At 43.6% G+C, this 21,908-nt stretch overlaps 1 protein-coding gene across 2 annotated transcripts in view; it reads right to left on the bottom strand.

The window, feature by feature from the left end:
• Positions 1–21,908, bottom strand: part of MAPKAPK3 (MAPK activated protein kinase 3) — a 98,146-nt gene that overhangs the window by 22,708 nt on the left and 53,530 nt on the right. The window contains exon 3 of one of the 2 annotated variants that reach the window (XM_020999121.2): positions 473–588. In XM_020999121.2, the coding sequence (XP_020854780.1) occupies positions 473–588 (116 nt within the window). Of the gene's footprint in view, positions 1–448; positions 589–21,908 lie in introns of both variants that reach the window. The other variant, XM_020999120.2, reaches the window with a different exon arrangement.

The following is a 21,908-nucleotide window of genomic DNA, read 5'->3' on the forward strand; positions in this document are numbered from 1 at the left end:
TATGGATTTGACTAGATGGTCCCTGGGGTACCTTCCAACTATAGAATTCTGTGATATTTTACTTAATTCAATTCCATAAGCATTTTTCAAATGCCTACTATGTGCCAGTCACTGTGGATACAAAAACTAAACAGTCCCTGCCCTCAAGGAACTTACATTCTAATCAGCAAAAACATGTACACAGCTATGTATAGATAAAAGAAATACTAAGTAAATGGAAAATGATGTGGGGGTGTTTGGGGAGATCAAGAGAAGCCTCTCTATTGCAAGTACTACCATTTTAGTATCTGATATTCCTGGGTTCCCGAGGCTAGAGAGTTAAGTGTAAAGATAAGAGCTGGTAATCAGGACGCTTACCCACCCTTCCTGTCCTTCCCTGCCCCCCCCCGGGGAACCCGACTGGGCAGGAGTTGGTGGAAGCTTCCGGGCCAGACCATTGGGACCTCACCATTCCATGACAATAAGGAGGCACCTCTTGTTGTGATGCATGTTCTCATACACATCCACAATGCGTACAATGTGGGGCCCGCCGGAGGCCTGCCAGTGATGCTCCACTTCCTGTCGAGCTTTGGGACTGTCATACAGGAGCTAGAAATGAGAAGAGGAGCACAGAGAGGTCCATACTGAAGTCTTCAAGTTGCCCCTGCTCCCTCCCTTCCCCCCAACGCCTCTGCCAGCTCTCGGACAATGTCTAAAACCGCGGGCTTCCCATGGCAACCACCTCTTGGGGTCCTCCCAGACCACAACAAATCTTACCCTGGACCTCACACAGCATTTCTCTGAGACAATCAGCATGTGGGGTTACACATTATATTTATCTATGTTGGTATCTTAGCTAAATTTCACATATCCCCCAGTGCTCTGCACACAATAAATATGTGGTGAAATTAATTTCTTCATTCCTTTCCAGGCTTCATTCCTGATTTTCCCCTACTTTCTCTACAATGTCCCAGAAACCTCTTCATCTTGGAAGCTCATTTTACCTCTGCTTCACACACTGGAAGTACCTCCCCACCCCTGAGGCCTCTCTCTCTGATTGGCTGGTTTCTCTGAGACCCTCCACTTCAAGAAGGGCACCCAGGTCAGCCATAACTTCATTCCTCCCCAATTTGATTTGTCTTTGAAATCTCAGTGCTTAGCACAGTACCTGGGGGATGGTATCTGGCACTTCAGAAAGGCTAAGTTTCACTTGCATTGGTTTGGACTGTTCTTCTATGAATAGGGAGGATTCCCACTGAATAATCACAGCTCCCTGCATCTATAGGAGCTGGACGGCTGGAAGATGTGGATGTGAATCCTTGCTCTGACACACACACTGGCAGTGTGACCACGGCCAAGGCACTTCATCTCTATTGGCCTCAGTTGATGCATGCATGAAATGATGTGAACATACTACCTACACATGCATACATTCACGTGACCTTTGATCATCACTATCACTCTGGAACCAAAGCCAACAACACACGTCTTGTTATTTCTTTGATAGTGATAGCACTTTCTGTGCCTGAGTGGGTGGGAACAGGTTTGGGAGGTGGGTGTATGACACATATCTACAGGCATGAGAATACAGCAAGCTATAGCAGAAAGGACCCTGGTCTTGGAATCAAATGAGCTGGGCTTCCGTCCTAGCTTCAGAACTTTCTAGCTGAGTGACCTTGGGCAATTCACTTCACAACTGTGGAACTCAGTCTTTTCATCTGCAAAATGTAAATAATAATACACGTATGACCTGCTTCACTGGGTTGCTGTCATTCAGTCATTTCTTTGTGACCCCATTTGGGGTTTTCTTGGCAGAGATACTGGGGTGGTTTGCCATTTCCTCCTTCAGCTCATCCTACAGATGAGGAAACCAAGGCAAACAGGGTTAAGTGACTTGTCCAGGGTCTCACAGTTAGTAAGTGTCTGAAGCCAGATTTGAACTCCAGAAGATAAATCTTCCTTACTCCAGGACTGGCATGCTATCTACTATGCCACCTAGCTGCCTTGGGTTTTGTGAGAAAGGCACTTTTATAAATTTTAGGGTGGTCTATGTTGTTTAACATATGTATAGCATATGCACACATACGTGTGTATATACAAATATATATAAAGTATTACAACACCTCACATTTTTTCGGTTACTTTAGGGCCTTATAGTAAACCTGTGAGGTAATTAGTATGGGTATTACAATCCCCATTTTATTAAGGAGCTGGAGCAGAGAGAGGTTAAGTGATTTGCCCAAAGGCATACAGAGTCTAAATATGAGAGCCAGTAATCTGCACTGGTTCTAAAAGCAGAGCTCTGCCGGATGCTTTTAACTTCCCAAAGTGTCTTTAAATCTATCACCTTACTTTATTCTATAAAGGAAGCAGGGCAGGCACTATTACCCCCATTTTACGGATGGAGAAACCAAGGCTACAGAAGATGAAGCCACTTGCCACAGGTCACACACTGAGTTATGCAGGCCTCCTGACATCAAGGCCAGGGCTCTTTCTACCACACTGTGCTGCTGCAGACTGCATGTTTTGATCTGGTTCGCCTAGTGACCAAGGGAATGTATTTGTGAGGTTTGGGGACACAAAGCAGAGCTAAGTGGATCATTCTGAGATCACATCCAAAAGCCCGGTCTCCTGCTGCGACCAAATGAGCCGAGCAGACCCAGAGACACCTGGCCAGTGACTCCCTCCTAGGCCCCAGATGCTGCTCTGTATGATCATCTTGAGAGGCAGAATCTAATAAGATGAATTTAATGGGCATTAAAAAGTACTCGCTTGGGTTAAAAAAAAAATCAGCCGAACAAGGGCACAATGGGGAGGAATGATTAGTTAGCAACTCACATGGAAAAAAAAAATCTGGGGGTTTTTCTGGATTGCAAGCTCAATCTAACAGTGGCCCATGGCAGCCAAAAGTGTGATTTAAAGTTTAGATGTTTCAACCTCACACAGAGGTGCTAGTCATTGGTTCTTGGGGACACAGCTATCTGGAGGGGAAGGGACTCGGGACACCACCTAGTCCGACTCCTTCCTTTTCACACCCTCTGAAGAGGGTGATTTCGCCAAAGCCACATGGAGTTAGTGGAAGAGCTGGAAAGGATAAGAGGGTTCTTTTCAGTTCAGAGTATTTCAGGATACTATCTGCCTAATAGTTACGACCTCAAGCTAGAATGACCTCATCATCAAGGTCAACGTTCAAATCTAATTCTCTACCTCACAGGGAACTCAGGGTGTGGAGAGAGACCTGATTTATGGGACTAGAGATTCTAGGTAGAAGTAAAAATAATTAGTATCAGCAGAGGTTCCTGCCATCTCCAAAGCACTGACCTATAATCTGGGCTCAGAATCTCTCCCAAGGACAATCGCTTTAATAAGGCTTTTTTTTTTTTAAAGATTACTGGCTTATCTTCTGAACCTCAGCGAGCATCAATCAGTAGCCACTGAACTGAGCCAGACGAGATACTGAGGCATCCTGGACTCTCCTTTACCAAAACATTGACCAGCAAGGAGGCAGCCAAAGGACCCCGGGTGGTGAAGTCACTTAACCAAGAGGAGATGTTTATCTCTGCCCTACTGGCCAGGGTTTCCTTCCCCTGTGACTCATTTCTCCCAGCATGTGAGCCTCAAGAAGCCTTCTGTGGTTGGCTACTGATTACTGAGAGAGGGCAGGGCTGGGATGGACTTTGTTTCTCCATTCTAGGCTGGTTGGGAGAGGGAGGATCTCCACACCACAGTACTAGGGAAAGAAGAAAAACCTGTATTTCTATAGGCTTTATAGTTTGCAAAGTTTCCATCACAATGTCTCCATGAGTTTGATAGAGAAGATACTGTTTCCCTTACAAATACGGAAACTGAGACACAAAAAGGAGAGGTGGCTTATCCAAAGTTCCATGCCTAGGAGCAGCACAGCTAGGACTAGATCTGAGATCTCCTGACTCGGTCTGGTGACATTCTTCATAGGATGCCACGATGTCCTTCTTTCTCTATGTACCTCAAACAGGCCGGATGAATCCCACCTCGGTGACCTTGCTTACAGTCCTCCCCCACTATGGACTGCCTTGCTCCTTCCTGTCCCTTTTATTCATCCCTCATTGCCTGAAGAAGTTCCAGCTCCTCTGTGAAGTCTTCCCTACCTTGCAATCTCTCCCTTCTCTGAACCCCTCCAGCATTTTTAGTCTCTACCATAAAGTTTAGCACTTATGTAATAGGCTGTTAAGACTGGGAAGAATTCTGAATCATTATACACAGGATATCAGGATTAAACTAGATCTGGCTGAACCTCTTCATTTCACGAATGGTGGAGCAGAAACCTAGAGAGGGTAAGGGATTTGCCCAAGGTCATATTTTATGATTAAGTTAGACGTAGGACCTGAGTCACCTGACTTTAGGGGTTCCATGCTGTATTCCCAATACCATGTTTCCTTATTCTCAGTTTTGTATGTCAACATGCATTTATTAATCACTTGTTATATGCTATGCACTGTGCTAAGCAATGAGAATGCAAATACCAACAGAAAGAAAGATAGTTCCAGGGCAGCTAGGTGGCACAGTGGATAGAGCACCAGCCCTAGAGGCAGGAGGAACTGAGTTCAAATATGAACTCTGACACTTACTAGTTATGTGACCCTGGGCAAGTCACTTAACCCCAATTGCCTATTTTTTTTTAAAGATAGCTCCTGCCCTTAAGGAACTTATATTTTAACAAGAGTCCTTTCTCTCTAACTAGATTGTAAAGGTGTTCCTTGAGAGCAAGGGATAGGCAGCCTGGCATAATGGAAAGATCTCCAGATTCCCAGGCATAAGACCTGAAATGGAGACTTGGCTGAGACATTTCCTAGTTCTGATTATTGGCAAGTCACTTCAAATCTCCAAACCTCAGTTTTCTCATCTGTAAAATAGGGATGAAAATATTTACATGTGGAAAGTGCTCTGTAAATCTTGAAATATTACAGAAATGCAAACTGTTATTGGTAGACATCTTGGTATCTCCCATACCATCTTGGATGGGCCTTGAATACATTATAGTTTTCAGTGAAAGTTGCTAGACTGACTGATTCCATCGTACCAGGAATAGTGGGAGAGAGGATCTACTCACTTCATTGGAATTTGTTTCCTATGACAGGTATACCACATGATATCACAATTCCCCTTTTGTCCAAGCAATGAGGTGGCACAGTGGATAGAATGCTGGGCCTGAAGTCAGGAAGACTCATCTTCCTGAGTTCAAATCTGGCCTCAGACACCTACTGGCTGTCTGACTCTGGGCAAGTCACTTAACCCTGTTTGCCTCAGTTTCTTCATTTGTAAAATGATCCAGAGAAGAAAATGACAAACCATTCCAGCATCTTTGCCAAGAAAACCCCAAATGGTGTCACAAAGAGTCAGACATGACTGAAATAACTGAACAACAACAAATACTCCATTCCAAAGGGAGGCAAAGAAACTGTCTCCATTTCTTCTCTGGTTGGTGAAATCATTGCCCTCGTTAGCCCTCATCCTCCAGGCACTGAAGTCACGCTACAAAGAGGCATGCAGCATTACCATACCCAAGGTGGCAAGTCATATTACAATTTTACTGCTTTTGGTCAATGTCCACAGCTATGCTTACAAAAAGGAAAGAGGGGACATAATGTGATATGAGAAATAAATTATAAAGAACAAAACAAAATATGACAATCAGTGACATTTCAGAGTTAATTCCAGACAAGGAGTAAAACCTGAGATATCATACAGCATTTTAACTGCATAAATAATTCCCACTCTAGTTGGAAAAATGGTCCATGCAAAAGAGAGGTTCTGAAAGTTACATACATTTTCATGGCAGCAGGTGGTAAATCACTTACATTCCTTCACCTTGTCTAGCGTTCTAGACTGAATATTTCATTACAGTGAGGATCCTTGCTTTCATCAGTGTGAAGTTCCCTACACCAACACATATTGTAGCCCCACTATCCCTGAGTAGCCTCCATGAATTGCCGTGGTCAAATAAATTTGTCACCTGATGGTTAACTTTATAGCAATGGCCCACTGCTGGCAATCCCTTGATCCACTGCAAGCCCAGCCTTGAGGTCCTTCTAGCATGTGGGACCTGCCTGAACTTTTCACTGCACTTAAAGAATCCAGGCTCACCTCTATGCCATGATGAGGCACCCAAGGAAGACTTTAATGGAGAGACTTTGATAGGATAAATGCTGATTAAAACTACCCATGAAATTGCTGGTGTGATTCCAGATAAACAGGGAAGAATAAAAGGCAATGTGAAAGTCCTTAGGTTCAGAGGCTTCACAGGCTCAGGTTAGCTAGACTGGAGAAGGACAGTGGTTATCTGCCATATTTTGTATATTCTTCTTTACGCACATGTCTCCCTGAATGGAATGTTAGCTCCTTTGAAGATAAGGATTGTTTCGTTATTATTTTTGTGTGCCTAGCATCTAGTACAGTGCTTGGCACATGGCAGATGCTTAATAAATGTCTGGTGATTGATGACAGTGGGAATGATTTTGAAATGGATTACCATAATGACTTACTAATCTGAGTTTGAGGAATGTAAGAATGACTAGCCACAGAGAACAAAAGGATCACTTTTAATTATCCTATAGTACCTAAAAAACATTGTATCCTAGATAAGTACCTTTTAGACAAAGCATTTTAACTAAGAACCCCATCATTAGCCTTTTAATCAATGACTACTTTTGAGAAATGACCTGGGTTTGCCCTGTGGGAGAGTTAAAGCTGTCAATAGTATTTTCAGAGAAATTCTATCATTCTGCAATCTTGAATACCCAGTTTGATGGGTGGTTCTTAGGTTAAATCTCCAATTTATTTAAAGATCTGAATATGGACCCACAAAAGTGGAAGGGGTACGTAGCCAACTAGAGGGGATCAAAGCTCTACCACAATTAGAAGTGTCAGAGTACTGAGAGGCAAAGAGATGTATTTTTACAGAAAATTTTATGTATCTTTCCAGATTTATAATAAATCAATAACCAATTCTCTCTTCACAAAGTGCTCCTTTTTTTTTTTATCAAGTCCTTTTTCCACAAAGAATTTGGGCTGTAGCTTTGCCACTGAAGAGTTTTGGAGAATGGTCTATAGATGGCTGCTATTTTTTGTGTGGTGGGATTTCAAAAACACTCTCCTGGTGTCAGTGACTGTGGTTTTTGTGATGATGAGGAGGCAATTCCAGGAAAGCACCAGTAAAATGCCTGCTCAGATAGTTAAATATCTGGGCAATGATTCATTGGCTCATTATTTATAGCCTACTGAAAGTGGCTGAGTTCCTTTCCAAAAATCTCCTACTTCAGCTTCTAAATAATTATGGTGCTCTGTTCTCAGCAGTGACAAGAATGAAACTGCCACATTTGGACTGCCTCACCCAGACCTGGATTTACTGAGGCAATGGCACTTAAGGAAATGAAATCAGGAAGTGTGGTTGGACTGGCCAAATACAAGCAAGAGAAACCTGCTGGTTTCCAATGCTGGAGGCAGCACAATTTAAAGGCATTTGAGGATTGCTTTTTTTTTTAAATCTCAAAAAAAAGGAAGATTCCAAGAGAATGAAAAAAGGGGGGGGAAGGACAATTCCAAATGAATTGCAGCATTATTACCCCCCTCAAGAAGGTGTTCAAGACAAAATTCAAAAGTAAAAACCCATTTTCTCATGTCTAGAAAATCTTTATAAGAATGGTCTACACACGTACAAGGGGCATCCTTGATGAAAACATGAGAAGGAAACAGGAATGCTCATGAAGATGATTTTCCGTAGTAGATCCCATCTTCAGAGTAACATAGCTGATTGAAAGGCACAGAGAATACAAAATTGTACTGGATCTAATATTTGTCAATCACAAAAAAACCCCCAAAACTGTCCTTAGAACAAAACACACCCTTAAAGGCTTTTCTTAGACAAAGTCTCTCTCCCACATATATATTAAAGTTATGTGATGCCATGAGACTAACTCTGTTGGAGATAGCTCTGTCCAGTGATCTGCTGACTATCAAGTGAGGCATAAAAAAAAGACACAAGCTTCACCAAAATCCCTCGGTCATGAAGGATATCCTGTGCCAAATTCAAATAAGAGGATTTCCTGCTGATGGAAAGATATGTATAGATGCACCTGTTTGTAGAACATAATGTGCTGATTATACTAAGCCCCCAGCATATCACAGGGCTTCCTCAATGAGATCCATGGTTGTTGAAGGGAGTGGTCTAATAATTCACATTGGAAAAACAAAGCAAACAAAGCACATTAACTCATAGGGTAGATATATACAGTATATACTACACATATACATGTAGATATATGTATGTATACATACATACACATGCACACATACATACTGATCTGTAATTCTTCAGTGTAGGGAACTCCCAAAGAATTCCTTCTCTTAGTATAGATCAGTTACTGTCTTGAATCTTAGACTCTTGAAGATTTGCCTGGGTATACTGAGAGTGTCTTGCCCAGGATTACACAGCCAGTATGTGTCAGAAGCCAGACTCGAATTCATGTCTTCCTAACTCTGGAGCTGGCCTTTTGTCCATGCTACCTTCAGGTGATATACATTATTTCATACACATATATGAATACCTATACATAAATATGCATATATCAGTGCATATATACATACATGTATGCATACATATAGTACCTTGGATAGGTACCACAGATAAATTATGAACTCAACCCAGAATGGCACAGGAGGTGGCAAGAAGATTAGACAGCATTTAAGAAACTGTCCAGCACTTTCAATTACCCTAAATGTGAGCTGACATAAAAACCCACCTTTTTAATGTCAATATTCCCCTGGAGATTCTATTTGGCTGCAAATCATAGGACACTATGATTTCTGAAGACTCACCCTCACTGGGGACCCAATGACAGTGTAAAGACATACATTGGAGAGTAAGCAGGCTATGACAATGTCTTTCATGGAGAAGCAACATAAAAGATACCATCAAGTTTATTTATGAATGGAAAAGTAAGTCCTCAAGTCATATAGGAAGGGTGAAAAGCAACAGATGGGCTGTCTGAGTGCTGGACTGGTAGCCATGAAATCTAAGAAGTCATAGAAAAGTTTCAATCGTAACTGGCAGAGGGAGTGTTCACATAACTGAGATCATAGATCCATTGAAGTATCATTGCAAAAGGCAAAGATTCTGAACACTAGCCTTTTGAGACACAAGAGAGTAAAGATGGTGGTCAAATGTCATTAGTATAGAGAAGGAGAAGGAGCTGGTGAGAGCCATCTGGAAGACGTTATTTGTCCTTTGTTCCTGAAGAGGACCATGATATCAGGGAGGTGATGACGTGATGTGCAAGTGAATTTGGATTTAAGTGTGGGAGGGTGGTGCAAAGTCACCGGCCTCACTTTCTCCTCCAGAGCCATCTGGGTCCAATGGTGAGATACAGATCACGATGACTGAAGATGGCCCTGGAAGCAGTGGGAAACCTTGGCCTTTTTAAGCTAAGGTCTTTAACAGGTTTCAGTTTGATTGAGACAACACCCATTCAGTGATTAAGGCTAAGTAAGAAATGAGGCCTCTTTACCTAGTCCAAAAAAAAATATTCTGTGAAAGGAAGACCCTCAAGGTTTCTAGCCAAAATAGAAAAAATTGCTATTTACATTCACTCTGAGCCAATCAGGGCCCAAACAAGAACACTAAGTGGGGCTTGGGCTGGGACCTAAACTTGGCCAATCAATGAGAGCTAGAGTGATTTGGGTAGGTATGCTAGGAGAGAAGGAATGTGGCAGTGAAAGGAAGAAAGTAGTGACATGGTAGTAGGGGGGAGGAGTATGTGGAATGTGGACACCATAATCTAGATTCTCTGGTTAGCAACTTAACCATCATGACAGTGTGACTCCAAACACCAGAAGAACACTGCCCCATCAAGTGGCTTTAAGATCTGAGGTTATCACCACTAGAATAAGAGACCTTTCTATTTTTACCTATTCCACTCACTACCTACAATGACCTGAGCCTCAGTCTACTCCCAATAGTTACACTGGAAGTGAAATTTAATCAATCTATCAGTCTTTCCCGAGTCCTCATTATATGCCCGGCCCTGTGCCAGGCACTGTAGAGGATACAGAGGTAACAAGAGAAATAGTTTCTATTCTTAAGGAACTCATATTCAAGTTAGGCAGACAAGAGTCACACACAAAATATCAGAAAAGGACAGTGAATGTCGAAAAGTATTGTGTCAAAGCAGATGGAGAGCTAGCCTCAGGACCAGAACTAACCAGGTTGAAGTCTCACCTCTGACATACAATGGCTGTGTGAACTCTGAGCAAGTCACTTGAACTCTCGGAGTTCCAGGCAACCGTGGCTATACCGGCAGATAGAGTTCTTCACTGGTAGCTCTTACAGCAAAGAAATTCCTAGTCTAATCTCTGCCATAGGTGGGAATCTCTCAAGAGACTTGCCAAATCTTCCTCTATTCACTTCCCCGAGTTGGGAGAGGTGGAAGAAGGGGAAGGCTGCTACTTGCCTTGAACAGGGAAGTGAACAGTCACTAATGCCCTAGGAGAAAAACAACTCAGTAGCCCCCATGCTCATTCATTTTACACATATTCCATGGATAGTGGCGACTTCTGGCATTTGCTAGAGTCAAACGCTAACTATGCAATGCAGACAGTTACAGAACCATGTAAACAGTGTGTGATTGTGTGGCACAGACAGTTAAACCCTTTCAAGAAATATTTGTTAAATACCTTATTTAAATATTAAATTAAATTATTAAATATGCTGTGTCCAGATCATTGTAGTAGGCCTCTGGGGAGAGCCACAGTGTAGATTACCCTTGGAGAGTTCACAGAACAATAAAGCAATCAGTTTGCAAAAAAAAAAGCCCCAAGTTCAGTGTGGGATAAGGATTAGGTGGGATAAGAAAGAAGGGAAAGGCCAGAGTGAGCTCCAGCCTTCCCAGTCTCTAGGAGGACCATTAACAAAAGACCAGCCAATATATGTCACACCTGAAGAGACCTTTAAATTGTAGGATCAGATCTATAACTAGCACAAGAGACCAAGGCTCTGTCTCAGGCGACGGCATGGGAGGGGCAGGCCTTCCCCATTGTCTTCTTATTCAATACTTCTTGTAGTGACAGTCATCCTCCACCCCCATACCTGAGCCCTCACTGACCTGTGTTGCCCTGTGGCATCCCGCTATTACCATAAGGGTACAGTCCAGACTCTCTGGGAAACAGGCAGCCTTCTCCCCACACAACAAAACACATGGCTGGACTATGCTAGGCCACTACTCTTCGAACCCTCTCTCTACACCATTGAATTTGACTGAAGTACAAGAATACCTTGTTACAGTGAGAAGTAACAAGTAGGTATCACAGACAGAGCATTCTCAAGTCCATCTGAAGTCTTCTGATCAGCCATAGGCTACCACAACAATCTGACAGGAGTAACCAGGGGGCAATATGGTGTCAAGAGAATTAGACAAGGTTCATAAACCAAACTGCAGGGTGAGGGTCCAGGAAACATGAGGAATACACAGAGTTGGAGGGCTGCACGTGGGGTGGCTTCACTGCTGAAAATGCTTGTTTGCTAAAGGATTACTTAGAACCACTGGCCTCTCCTTTCAGATTGCTTTATGCCTGCCTTGCTGCTTTGTATACATCTCGTATGTATGTAGTCATTTACACATTCTCTCATCAGTTAGAATGTAAGCTCCTCGAGGTCGGAGGCTGGTTTTATTGCCTATCTTTGTAAACTCTGCTTTTAATACAGAGCCTGACATACAGTAGGTGCTTAATAAATGCTTAATGACTGACTAAAAGGCAACCTGAAAAGGAAGTGGGACTTCATTGCCTTTAAGATGCCTTCTATGATTTGATGATTCCATGAAAGAGCTGTCATTGCCCTATGTCCAGAGAATGAATCCATATGGGGTGCATGCCCAGGGAGATGACTGTGCTCTTGATGCCTCCTGGCTGGAGTAGCATGATCACAGACCTGCTGACAACAATCTGGCTGCCAGCATGGACTTCTTGTTTTGTCCACCCCACGTTTGTCTGCTGGGCCCTTCGTCCTCCCCCTCTCGTCTTGGCATGGCTGGGAACACAGCGTTAGTCATCACTTTCCGGTCCTGCCAGCAAGAACTGTTGGCAGGAGTGGACAGCCAGGTTTCTCATATGAAAGGAAGCTTTCGATCTACCACATGAGGGGGAAGAAGGGGAGAGGGAGCCTTCTAGCTCTCAGAGAGGAGAGGCTATAAATGAAACTGTCTTTGCTGGGAAAGGTATTTATGAAATTAATTGCTTCGTCATGACTGCTAATAAGATATAGCCCCCTTGCTTCCAGAGATGCTTTAGACATGTCATCCTGCCAACTATGTGAGAGACAGAGATAGAGAAAGTGAGAGAGAAAGAGAGCACAATACAAAAGAGAGACATCACAACATAAAAGAGAGAATCACAATATAAAAGAGAGACAGAGACAGAGAAAGATTATGATAGAAAAGAAAGAGCTCTTTCCCCATTCTGAATCTCAATTTCCTCATCCATCAAAAGACATTGTTCAGTGAAATAAAAGACCATTGACTGGAGTTAGGGAACCTGTAAAAAACTCCACTTACTACCTGTGTGATCTTGGACAATTCACCTAAGCCCCCTGAGCCTCAGTTTCCTCATCTGTAAAATGAGGATGTTGGACTAGATAGTTTCTGAAATACCTCCCAGCTCTATACCTTTGATCCTAATGACCACATGACCTCTGAGTTCTATTCTAGTTCTACATTTCTGTTTCTAGGATCCTCAGATCCCTCTGGGTCTTGGTCATAATTCATGGTTGGCTTAAGTGGACACTGAAAGATGTTAAATGACTACACCAAGGTCACACAACCAGGCCTATTTTGCTTCCTCCAGCTCACCCCACCCACAGTTAATGTCCCCAGAAGAAGACATGAAGAATAGGAACTGTATTACTTAGCATCATAGAACCATGAGCCAGAAGAAGCTTTTATGTTCCCTCGGTGCAATTCCCCCCAGCCCCTCTTTGTATAGGGATGGGCGCTGACAGTGTGACTCTTGAGAAAGTGACTGGCTGAAGGTCATACAGCAAAGCTACTGGCAGAGCCCAGCTGTTGGTCTGCTCCTGGAGCTTAAAAGGACCCAAGTACATGTTTGTGGAATTGAGTGAAGTCCCCTTACAGAGAGTTAGTACAGATGCACCAGGGAGACTGGGGACTTTTAATCTCCTTCATCTGAGGAAAAGAGCTGCCTTGTGAAATGACGGACCAAGGGCCGATGGAGCTGAGAACCATTACTCTCTCCCTCAAAGGAACAGAGAAGGAAGGACCAAGAAAGTCTGGAAGCAGAACAGAGTTCTCAGTGCCAAAGTTCTCTGCAGCACCTCTTTTCCTTCCCACCTGCCATAGCTTAAAGTGGCAGCTTTCTCATCTTCAGGCATGTGTGTGGAAATGGGGAGGAGGCTTAGGATCTAAATTGCCTTTGCCCCTGACCATAGGATCATGCACTAGCCCACTTGGATGGAAAAGGAAAGAGCTTGTTAAGGTTATAATTGGTAGAATATACAAAGGAAGAGCAGCATTGTATCTTATATACACATATATAATTTCCTTTCATGTTAGTCTATACTTGTATGTGTAGTCCTTTGCACATTTTTATTACTTTTATGCAAATTAATAGCATACAACAGAAAGATCAAATAATAAATATTTATGGGTCTTCAAAAAGCACTTGTTATAATGCCTGCGTGTGGCCTACTAACTGGAAGGAGGGCCCTGAGAAGTCCTATAAGCCTTCCATGTGGCCTACTAACTGGAAGGAGGGCCCTGAGAAGTCCTATAAGCCTTCCATTAGTACATTAGGACACTGAGTTAATTAAATGAGCACACTACCACCCAGGAACTCAGGTAGAACATGGTGGAAGGAGGACGCAATACGGTAGAACATACTTGAGAGCAGGAACTGTTGTCTTTGTACCCTCAATTTATCACAATGCCTTGAAATGGGTGAAGAGGAGATTGGGGGCACAGGGTGAACAGTCTGTACCTAGAGTTTCATCAGCAGAGGAAACTCAGTGCAGAAATACAGACTGGTAGCTAAGTTGGAATGCCTTACACATAGTAGGAAATCAACAAATGTTGGATTGGATTGTGATGAGAAGGGTTAGGAGGAGGAGGGTGGCAGAGTAACAGTAATAGGTGTGTGGCAGATGGGTTCTGAATGAATTTAATGATGGAGAAGGCCCAAGTAAGCAGCCCCATCCTCCTCTCCTTTTCCCTCCATCTCCCCCACCAATTCAGGTACTTGGTCTTTGGACACTAGAAAGAATGGAGTGATTGTTTTCATTATAAAAGAGTTTGCAGGTTATGAAATGACCTAACACTTACTTATTTTAGCTAAAAGAGGTATAGAACTATAGGCATGCCATCAGGCGGAGACCCTGGCTCTTGTGTCCTTCAAGCTAACCAACTTCTCCTGGTTGGGGGTGGTGGTGTAGAACGGTGCAGAGGGCCTATGGAAGATATACTCCAAGGAGGTCAAAGAAAGGAAAAAAGGGCCCATTTACACCAAAATATTTATAGCAGCATTTTTTTTTTTGCAGTAGCAAGAACTGAAAACAAAAAAGATGCTCATTGACCAGGAAATAGAGAAACAAATCGCACTATGTGAATGTAAGTGACCTCTAAGTTATCATAAGAAACAATTAATATGAAAAATATAGAGAATCATGGTCAGACTATAGAACTATAGTCTGCAACTATAGAACTATAGATACAAAACAAAGTACACACAACCAGGAAAACAACACGAACAGTGACAACAACATAAAGAACAACTAAAAAAGTGACAGTGAATGATGTGTAATTATCACAATCAAATATGATCCTGAAGAGGACAAAAAATACACGTCCCTCCCTCCTTCACAGAGATGGGAGGGGGGCAGAGTTATGAAATACTGCACATATAGTGAGGCTTGGTTCATGTGGCACTGAGTTTTGCTGAATCAGTTTCCCCCTTCCCCTCACTCTACTTTTTTTTTTATTCTTTGTTATAAGAGATGACTTTCTGAATCAGAAAGAAGGAGGCATCTATTTGGAAGTTTAGACAATATAAACACAAAATATATCAATAAGCATTTTTTAAAAGACCTGAAGAGGGCTCAGGGATTTGGGGATGCATTTCCTATAGAATCATTAAGATTTCCGCCTTCGAATAATCTTCAAAGTGGCTCAGAAGAAGCATCCCAGAGATTATTCCCTCCTTTGTCCTCGCCACATCCCCAGTGAGACAGGTTACGTCATATATTCTTATGTTTGAGAGGAATAATGACTTATCTAAGGTCGCTGAAGAAGCCAGTCACAGACCTAGGACTGTGCAGACTCCCGGGCTGGCCCAGCCCAGCCCAGTCCTGCCCTCACCATCAAGCCTCCCTCACATTACATGAGCAAGTCTGTAGGTGGACAGACATTGTCCCATCAGGAACTGATCTGAAGCAGGCCAGGAAGGAGAGATGCTTGTCCCCCAGGCCTGGGATGGTCTTCGCTCCTGGATTCCCTGACTTCCTTCAAGGTTCAGCTCACGCCCCAAGAAGACTTTCCTGGTCCTCTTTAATCTTAGTGCCTTCCTCTGGAGATTATCTCCAAAGTATACTGTATCTCCTCTGTGCATAGCTGTCTTCCCTGTTAGAGTGGGAGCTCCCCAAGCAGAGGGACCATTTGGTATTTTTACTTCCATTGTATTCTCAAAGCTTAGCAAAATACCTGTTGTTGTTTAGTCATTTTTCAGTTTTAGTCATTTTTCTCTGACTCTTCCTGACCCCATTTGGGATTTTCTTGGCAGAAATACTGGAGTGGTTTGCCATTTCTTCTCCAGTTCATTTTATAGATGAAGAAACAGAGGCAAACAGGGTTAAGTGACTTACCCAGGGTTACACTGCAATTAAGTGTCTGAGCCTGGATTTGAACTTGGATCTTCCTGACTCTAGGCCAGTACTCTATCTACTTCGACACCTAGCTACCTGCATGCACACAGGAGGCACTTAATAAATGCTAGTTGACCGATTGCTTGACAGTTTGTAAAGCACTTGGAATATATCATTGTATTGGAGGTAGGTACTGCAGCTATTATCATCCCCATTTTACAGATGAGGAAACTGAGAGCCAGAGAAGTTAAGTGAGTTGCTCAGGGTCACACAGCTAGCTAGTGAGTGTCTTTGATGGTATTTGAACCCAAGCCATCCTGACTCAATTTCACCCTAGTGTCACTTCTATTCACCCCAGTGGATAGAAGGAAAGATATTGAGTTGTGGTCCCTGGTGCTAGTTCCTGTCCATTCAAGGAAGCTGCTAGTCTAGATGCAGCTAGATGGTACAATGGACAGAACGCTGGGTCTGGACCAGCTGTGTGACCCCGGCAAGTCATTTGCCTCAGTTTCCTCAGTTTTAAAATGGGGTTAATAATAGCACCTACCTCTCAGGGTTGTTGTGTGGTAAGGCACTTAAGAGTGTCTGGCACATGATAGACTCTTAATAAATGCTTATTTTATTCCTTCCTAGGTGAAGTTTCTGCAACAATATGGGCCCACATTTAACTTAGCAGGCCATGTGATGCTGCACCCTTCAGGGTTATAGGGGGTAACTCATCATACAGTCAGAAACTGACCTTCTCCCTCCTCATCCATGCACCCTCTTGCCCACAACTCCAAGAGCTGCATTCAGGCATGGAAGGAAGCCAATGTTGCTGCCCCTCCAGTGACTTCCAGCTCCAGGCTGGGTAACCCACTCCAGAAATAGCTACTGTAAGCTTCTTCTTAGCTGTGGCCAGGAAATGCAGGGGAGGGAGGCGAGGAGAAAGTGGTTTTCTCCCTGTTACTGAGGTTCCTGATCCAATTATTGAGACATTGGCTTCAGGCTTGCTCTCTATAAGATAAGAGGGATGTGGTCAGATTGAGAGACAGGATGAGGTGAAGTAGGGTTGGGCACTGGAAGTCAGAGAGAAAGACTTCTTAGTGTCCCTACAGAGATTCCCTTACGTTCCACAAACCCCTAGGCTTTATGAGCTATTCCTGGGGCATACAACTGCCCCAGAGCTTATCTCAGCACTAATCCTTCCACACTAGAGAGGAGAAAGAAAAGGATCCCTACCCACAATGGTAGAATCCTAAAGTAAGACAGAGCTGGGACAGTGTGACCTTTAGTGTCAACTATGAAAAGCTAACTACCCCCTCTTATTCACAAGCAAATAGTAAACACTTTAATAAAATTTTATTTTCTCTCTCTCTCTCCACACACACACACACACACGCACACACACACACACACACTCTTGTCTCCCCCCCCCCAATTCCTCTATCAGTATCAGTGTCACACAGATTCTACCAGCTGACCAAGGACAGCCTATGAGGATGGCACAGTTAACAAAGTGGTTAAGGTCAGCACTCCTACCCCATCTCTCTCACCAAAGCTATATTGCTATTTCCAGACAAGCTTAGTTTTGGAGGAATTGTTGGAAGCCTCAGCAAATGGTTTTATGGGGGAAAAAAATCAGTCACCCAGAAAAAAACAGCTTTCTCTTTTCTTGAGGCTGACTGTGTTATGGCAAAGGGAAGGGGAAACTGTTGGAGGTGAGCACTTGTCAGAACGCAATGCCAAGACTGAGCTCTGGGAGTTTCAGTGGGAGGGCAAAATATGATGTGGCTGGGGAGGGGGGGAGACAGGAGGCAAACGAGAGGAGGTCAGGCAGTACAGACAGACAAACGCTATTGATGACCACATGCCTGCCTTGATTAAGGGTCTTGCCCAAGTCTGGTGTTGCATCCATGAGGATGGAATTATTCCAATTCCTCAACCTCCTTCTCAGGCTACCTCCCCACTGCCACTCATCTACAGAGTGCTATATTTAGGGAAAGCTATTTCCCCACACAGATTAAAATAGGCATTTCTCCTTGCTACCAGTGCCTGGATAAGAGAAGCAGGGGGGTGGGGAAAGGGCTTTCAGCTCACAATGTCACTATGGATTTTTGGTGTCCCCCCAAAAAAAACCCCACCTAATTAAATAACAGTGATTAAGTTCTTTGCTCAGAAAACCAGAGAGCCCAAATGCCTACAAAACTGTAGCCCAGCCACAAACCTCTGCATGTTGAAACACATTGCAGGAGGAGCCATTTAAAGCACCTGATTGCCAAACTTAACAGAACTGGTTCTCTAGCTACCATTCAGCCCTCGGGTTGTCAACACTCCAGGTGGCTGGCAGCTCTCTTTCAGCAGCTCTAGCTTCTCTAGCACCAATATCACCAAAGGCAGGTGGTCGCTTATTGGTGGGATGGAGTTAACAGCTCTCTTCTCCAACTTAACCAGAGCAGATTCATCTTTTCAAAACATCATTTTGGAGGCAGTTAGGTGGTGCAGCAGTTACAGCACTGGGCCTGGAGTCAGGAGGACAGACCTCAGTTTCAAATCTGGCCTCAAGATACTTACTAGCTGTATGACCCTGGGAAAGTCACTTAACCCAACCAACCTCCAACCGCCACCAAAAAATCCATCACTTTTAATGGTGCCACTCCTCAATTCAAGAAAATATAATCACTCCATAAGGCCAACCACATCACATCCTAACTCCTCAACCTGGACTTCAAGACCCTCTAAAATCTGGCCCATATCTCCCTTAAAATCTATCCTTATCTCCCTCCCCTACTCCACATGCTCCCCTCTAGCATCCTAGCCAGGCACATGCTGCTATCTCCAACTAAAATGACTTCTGCGTTTCTCTCTGTCCATCCAAACTCTCTCTCCCTCAAGCCCCGCTTTTTCCAAAAAAAATCTCTCAGGACTACCTAGACACAAGTGGGGAGCCCTGTTATCTAAACTCCTACTCCTCTTTGTCCCATAATTGCTACAGTACTTCTCTTGTCTTGAATTACTCTCGACTTATTTTATGTGTATGGGTCTTGAATGTCCAGCTAGTCTGTGAGCTCCACAAGTCAGCTGGGCGTACAGGACGTTAATTAAAGGTCTCAGATGCACATCATACCCCAAACTTAACCTTGGGTGTGAAAAAACCCAGGAAAGATGGAGGAGAAGTCAAACAGATTAGATGAAGGGGAAACTTTTTATACCAAGTTTTACTTTGGGGGGCCCAGATATTGAAATTACATCTCTAGAAAACTACACTTGGTGAATTTTGATAACTAGCACATTAACGAGACAGTTTGATGTCATGGAAAGGGCACTGTGTTCTAAAGTCAGAAGACCTAGCTTGGCTCCCCAACTTGTTCAAGTGTTCTGTCATTTTGGTCGTGTCTGACTCTTCGGGACCCCTTTTTGGGGGTTTTCTTGGCAAAGATACTGGAGTGGTTTGCCTTTTCCTTCTCCGGCTCATTTTACAGATGAGGAAACTGAGGCAAACAGGATTAAAGTGACTTGCCCAGGGTCACGAAGCTAGTAAATGTCTGAGGCTGGATTTGAACTCAGGAAGATGAGTCATTCTGGCTCTAGGACTGGCACTCTGTGCACTATGACGCCACCTAGCTGCCCTGGCTCCTCCATTTACCTTGGCCAATTCTTTCCACGTCCCTGGGTCTTGGTGTCTCCTCTGCTGAATAGGAAGAAGAATTTGCTTGCACTTATGACCTGCTGGAGTATGAGATAACGTCTATAAAGTACTTTGTAATTTAAAGCTATAAATGTCAGATATCTTCAGTTGTTCCTTTTAACCAGAAACTGGAAATAGGTAAGCTACCACTGTCATTCTGATCAAATTATAGGGAGTGGAAGAAATGAGATATGGAAGTCTTTAACAACCAGTTAGTTAGGTTGGCTAAAAAAGGCCAGCCCTAGGCTTTAGTGAGGGGCACCTTGGCAGTGCAGAGGATAGAGTGCCTACCCTAGAATCAGGACGACCTGAGTTCAAATCTGATCTCAGATACTTCCTAGCTGTGGGACCCTAGGCAAATCACTTAACCCTGTTTACCTCAGTTTCCTCATCTATAAAATGAGCTGGAGAAGGAAATGGCAAAGCACTCCAGTATCTCTGCCAAGAAAATCACAAACGGGGTCACAGAGAGACAGATGTGACTGAAAAATGACCGGACAAAAAGCCTGCATTGATCTGCTCCAGCCATCCATGGTATGTTCATCCTGGGTGTTCCTGAAGAGATCAATGGAGTCCCAGAGGAGGGTCATGTTAGCCTCCTGGAGACAGACAAGTTTCCGTCCCCTCGAGGTCAGATGGCAGTCTCCCAGACAGGATGGGTGAGGGATTCTAGGCAGAGCTGTGTTTGTGCATCGGCAGAATAGCAGACAGTCTAATTTGAGATGGCATTTCTTCATGTGCCCCACTCTTTTCCAAGCTTTGTTGAAAAAAGTTATTTTGAGAGGACACTTTTGAGCATCCACTCTCCATTCCCCACTCCCTTCACTACCTCTTTATTCCTGCCCTGACCCAGTTTTCTCCTGCCACCTCCCAGGGCTCCAGAGCAGACATCTTTGCTCTCGACGAACCTTCTACCACATTTATTTGCGACACTGCTCTTTTAACCTGTGTGTATCCCCTCACCTCCATCTACTATGGCTAGTTGCAGTGTGGGACAGTGGAAAAATCATGTAAAATAATAATAAATAATAGCAACAATAATGATGATGGTATAACTATTGTTTATATTATTTTATAGATTGTAAAGTGCTTTACATATATTATTTCATTTGATCTTCAATATAACCTTATGAGATAGGTGTTATTATTCTCTCCATTTTATAGATGAAGAAACTAAGGCCAGAAAAGGTTTAGATTTGCCCCAGGTTACAGAGCTAGAAAGTGTCTAAGGTGAATTTTGAACCTGGATGCAGCTTGAACTCCGAACTCACACACACACACAATTTGTATGAGAAGAAGCAGACGAAATCTTGTTTCAAATCCTACCCAGGACACAAAGAGTAAATGTCAACCTGCATTGAGAGGGGGAAATTTTTTTTTCACTGGGATTCATTACACCAATGAAACAAGAGCTCTAGTCTAAAACTAATTTATGAACACATTTGTACATCTATTTGTATATATGTGTTGTTGTTCAGTTCGTCCAACCCTATGACCCTGCGGACCACAGGATGCCAATACTGTCCACAGGATTTTCTTGGCAAAGATACTGGAGTGGTTTACTACATCCTTCTCTAGTAGATTAAGGTATTAGAGGTTAAGTGACTTTCCTAAGGTCACAGAGCTATTAAGTTCTGAGGTCACATTGGAACTCAGATCTTCCTAACTCTAGTCCGAGCTCTGTTTATTGAGCCACCTAGGGGCCTATATGTGTGTTATATCCTGCTATCTATTTGTTTGTTGTTCATTCTTCATTTTTGGAGAGGACCAATGACATCAAGGGTGATGTCTTCACTTGTGAGTGAATTGCATTTAAAGTGAGGCAGAGTGGCACAGTCATCAACCACATTCTCCCTTTCAGTCATCCAAGTCCACTGGCAGGACAAAAGCCAGGCTGACTGACGATGGCCTGGGATGCAGTGGGTGACCTTGGCATTTTCAATGTCTGACCAAGCTTCATGGCACCTGCTGCAGCCCTCTTCACAGCTGTTGGAACAAACTGTTCTCATCTGCCCATTCCCTGAGGGGAAATATTCACATGCTTCGGGTAGACACCCCCTAACTCACAGATGGGTTTGAAGCCTGACAGTTACCCTCAAGCTGGTTTAGCCTATCTGCTGAAATAGTTTTACCAGGGTGTGGCTGCTGCCCATGCTATAGCCTCGTGGGGCCACGGGTGAGAAGTGGGTGGCAGGTGAATGCCAAAGGTGGATGAGGAGCTCTGCCCTCACATTCGAGGTGCTAAGCCTCCCTGAACATCTCCTATCTAACAGAAGTTCCTTAAAGGAAGGCTTTCATTTCTGTCTTTGTATGCCCAGCTCCAAGCTCTGTGTCTAGCGCATAGCAGGGGCTTAATTGACAATAGCT

Source organism: Phascolarctos cinereus, unplaced genomic scaffold (assembly GCF_003287225.1).
Source record: "Phascolarctos cinereus isolate Bilbo 61053 unplaced genomic scaffold, phaCin_HiC Scaffold_4;HRSCAF=312, whole genome shotgun sequence".
Taxonomy (NCBI): Eukaryota; Metazoa; Chordata; class Mammalia; order Diprotodontia; family Phascolarctidae; genus Phascolarctos; species Phascolarctos cinereus.